General features: G+C 39.6%; 1 protein-coding gene across 1 annotated transcript; it reads right to left on the reverse strand.

The window, feature by feature from the left end:
- Positions 1-1,703: 1,703 nt before the first annotated feature.
- Positions 1,704-3,623, reverse strand: LOC138436228 (olfactory receptor 1f45-like). The gene is made up of 2 exons (XM_069581908.1): positions 3,592-3,623; positions 1,704-2,664 (listed from the first exon to the last, which is right to left on the reverse strand). The coding sequence occupies exons 1-2, from the start codon at positions 3,621-3,623 to the stop codon at positions 1,704-1,706; spliced, it is 993 nt and encodes a 330-aa protein (XP_069438009.1).
- Between the last annotated feature and the right edge of the window lie 262 nt (positions 3,624-3,885).

Here is a 3,885-nt window from a genome sequence, read left to right on the forward strand (position 1 = left end):
AAGAACATTCTGCCATTTGTGACAACTTGGATGGACTTGGAGACCATGATGTTAAATTAAATAAGTCAGACAGAGAAAGATAAATACTGTATGATCTCACTTATGTGTGAAATCTAAAAACGCCAAGCTCATAGAAACAAAGAGCTTATGTCCAGGTGTGACATGTGATGTCCAGGGTGTGGGTAAAATGGGCAGGGTTTGGAAAAATGTTATACATCCCCATTTATAAGACAAATAAGTTCTGGGTATATAATGAACAGTATGGTAACTATAGTTAACAATTCTGCGTCATATACTTTAAAGTTGTTAACAGTGTAGATGCTAAATGTTCCTAACACCCATACCCGCACACATAGAACATAACTATGTGAGGTGATGGATGCGTTAACTGACCTTTATTGTAGTCATGATTTCACCACGGATGTATATCAAATCATCAAGTTCTATACCTTAAGCTTCCACAAACATTATATGTCAATTATACGTCAATAGCACTGGAAAAATTAAAAAAAAATTAAAAATGGGCAAAACCAAACTATAATGTTTAAGCACACATGTGTATGTGGAAAAATTAAACAGAAAGCAAGGAAGGGAAGTAATTGACATAAAAAGTCAAAGAACAATTTTTACCCTTATGGGGAAGGGAGGAGCAGCACTTTGGTAGAGGCAGAGATAACTATTTTACGATGTCATTTATATGTGGAATCTAAAAAGTAATACAAATGAATCTTTATACAGAACAGAAATAGACTCGCAGACATAGAAAACAAACTTATGGTTACCAAAGGGCAAAGTGAGAAGGGGAGGGATAAATTAGGAGTACGGGATTAACATACAAACTACTATACATAAAATAATTGATAGAAGTTTACTGTATAGCACAGGGAACTATATTTAATATCTTCTAATAACCTATAATGGAAAAGAATCAGAAAAGTATATAAGTAAAACTGAATCACTTTGCTGTACACCTGAAAGCAAAACTCAGAGAAAGAATGTTCCTAAAGTTTTACAGTGTGAAGTGGTGGACTTTGGTTCTGACTTGTAACTTCGGACGTGGTCTTGCATCCTTGTTACTATAACACTACATATTATTAGAACTGGGAACATGTATACAGGGGCTTCAACTCATATAACGCAATCACTTTATTTTACAAATAGGGAAACAAAGGCTCAGAGATGTTAAGTGATTATCCAGCTGTCATGCACTATATAATGTCAAAGCCAGCATTGGAACACAGAACTTATAGCCCCATCCTTATTCTTCTATAGATCACTGTTTGTTTAAGATAAAGTATCAGATTATTTCCTTTGTATTTCATTCTACCAACCACAATCACTCCTGTATTCTTGGACTAGAGATATCTTCCATAGTTCCTTTGTGACTTCAGCGAAATAAGAATTTCACTTTCATTTTCATCATGTCATATATATATACATATATATACACAAGCCCCCGACCTGTGGACTTCAGGTAGGCATCTAGTAAAAATAAGCAAGAACCATTTTGAAAGTGAGTAGTAAACTGCTCAGAGCATGGACACTTCACAGGGATGATTAGTGGTTACTGGTGTCAGTGGTCCCTTCCCTGAAATGTAAATATGAGGAAAAGAGAAGTCTCAGGTTCAAGGACACTATAGTGGTCAGGCTCTTAGGAGACCATTTTTCAACCCTCAGCTCTGAGTCTTGGAGACTTGGACCTTTCAGTCCCAAGAAAGAGTGTTAAACATGTTTCTTTTGAGTATTTTCCCCAGTGCCCCCTTTATATCCCTGTTTCTCAGGCTGTAGATGAAGGGGTTCAACATAGGGGTCACCACTGTGTACATTACTGAGAAGACTCGGTCCTTTCCACCTGAAGGGGATGATGGAGGGCATAAATAGACCCCAATAGCTGTGGTGTAAAACAGAGAGACCACAGAGAGGTGTGAGGTGCAACTGGAAAAGGCCTTTTGCTTACCCTTTGGGGAATCGATTCCTAGGATAGCCAATGCAATGTAAAAGTAAGACATAAGGATGCAGACAAAGGGTCCAATTAACAGTGTTCCTGCCACAAGGATGAGCACCAGGTCATTGACATAAGTGCTGGAGCAGGCCAGGTTTAGGAGTGGGACCAGATCACAGAAGAAGTGGGGGATGACATTGGGGCCACAGAAGGAAAGCCTGGTCACCAGGAGGGTGTGCACTAGGGCATGGAAGGTAGTGACCACCCATGACCCAGCCACCAACAGGACGCAGCGTTGGGAGTTCATGGTAATGGCATAATGGAGAGGTTGGCTGATGGCCATGTAGCGATCCAGTGCCATCACAGCCAGGAGAAAGTTGTCCAGATCTGCAAACAGGCCAAAGAAATAGAGTTGTGTCAGGCACCCACCATAAGAAATCCATCTACTTCCTGAGCCAATATTATTGAGCATCTTGGGAATGACTGTAGAGATAAAACCAATGTCAGAGAAGGACAGGTTGGCCAGGAAGAGGTACATGGGGGTGTGGAGGTGCACGTCAGAGCCAATGGCCAGGATGATAAGCAGGTTCCCCCAGACGGTGACCAGGTACATGCCCAGGAAGAGCCCAAACAGGAGAGGCTGCTGCTCTGGGTGCTCAGAGAGGCCCATGAGAAGAAATTCATACGTGCCCGTCTGGTTTCTTCTGTCCAAGTCTGGAATTCTGTATGAAATAAATGTTATTATAAATAACAAGAAAATGACATAATGCTGTGTTGGAAGTACTCTGAATCCCTGTTTAAAAAAATAAACATAGTTTGACAATTTCTGTTTTGGTAAAGCTTCGATTTATAATTGTACACATTTTAAAAGAATTTATTTATTTTATTTTTTTTAATTTTTTAATTTTTAATATCTTTAATTCTTACATGCGTTCCCAAATATGAACCCCCCTCCCACCTCCCTCCCCATAACATCTCTCTGGGTCATCCCCATGCACCAGCCCCAAGCATGCTGCATCCTGCGTCAGACATAGACTGGCGATTCAATTCTTACATGATAGTATACATTTTAAAAGACAATTTAGATCAGACTCTATAGATGTCAGCACTTGATCAGATATCCAAAGCTCCTTTGAACTATTTTAACCATCCCCATGAAACATGTCAAGTACCATGTGAAAGTGTTCTTTGAGTTGCACTTTGCTTTTGTTTTTTTAATATGTTACTTTGCATTTTTCACTGAGTAATAGCACAATCAAGCAAACAATTTTTAACTTAATAAAAAATTAAAATAATGTTTTTACTACAATAACATGTAATAATTATAAATAAAATAATTATGTAATTAATTTCCAATTTTAAAAGGTAGAATTTCAGAATAGCATGTGTATTTATAACTATTTTTGTAAAATTTGAAACACGCATGTTGATATATGAGTAAGAACAGTGAAAGAGCACATGTTAAAGCGTAATAAGCCATCTAATACCACTCGCATTTTATGAATGAGAAAGTGATAGACTCTTAAGTTGCTGTAATGAAGACCCACACTACAACTGGTACCAGAAACAGGTTTCCTGCAACTATTTCCAGCAGACCACTCTGTTTCCCCCGACTGACCGAGAAGCGGGAAGTATGGCCAATGACTTACTGTCTGTCCCGAGGTGGGCCAGGAAGGGTCATCATTTCTTCACGTTAAGACAGAGGTTTGACTGTTGGGCTCTCAGTTCTCACTTGTCAAAGTGGAGAAGCCATATTTGATGGCCAGATGAAAAGCAGCCTTCTCCCCTCTGTTCAAGGAGGGGTCAGGGAGCCCTCATCTGCTTCAATGAAGGAGAAAGGAGGGCAGGCCACTCCAGATCCTTAGTCAACCAGACGGAAGAGAAGCCCAGGAAGAGAGAAGTTATCTGCGTGTAGTGTTGTCACAATCTCCAGAGCTGCCTGA

This window comes from Ovis canadensis, chromosome 3 (assembly GCF_042477335.2).
Source record: "Ovis canadensis isolate MfBH-ARS-UI-01 breed Bighorn chromosome 3, ARS-UI_OviCan_v2, whole genome shotgun sequence".
NCBI classification, from domain to species: domain Eukaryota; kingdom Metazoa; phylum Chordata; class Mammalia; order Artiodactyla; family Bovidae; genus Ovis; species Ovis canadensis.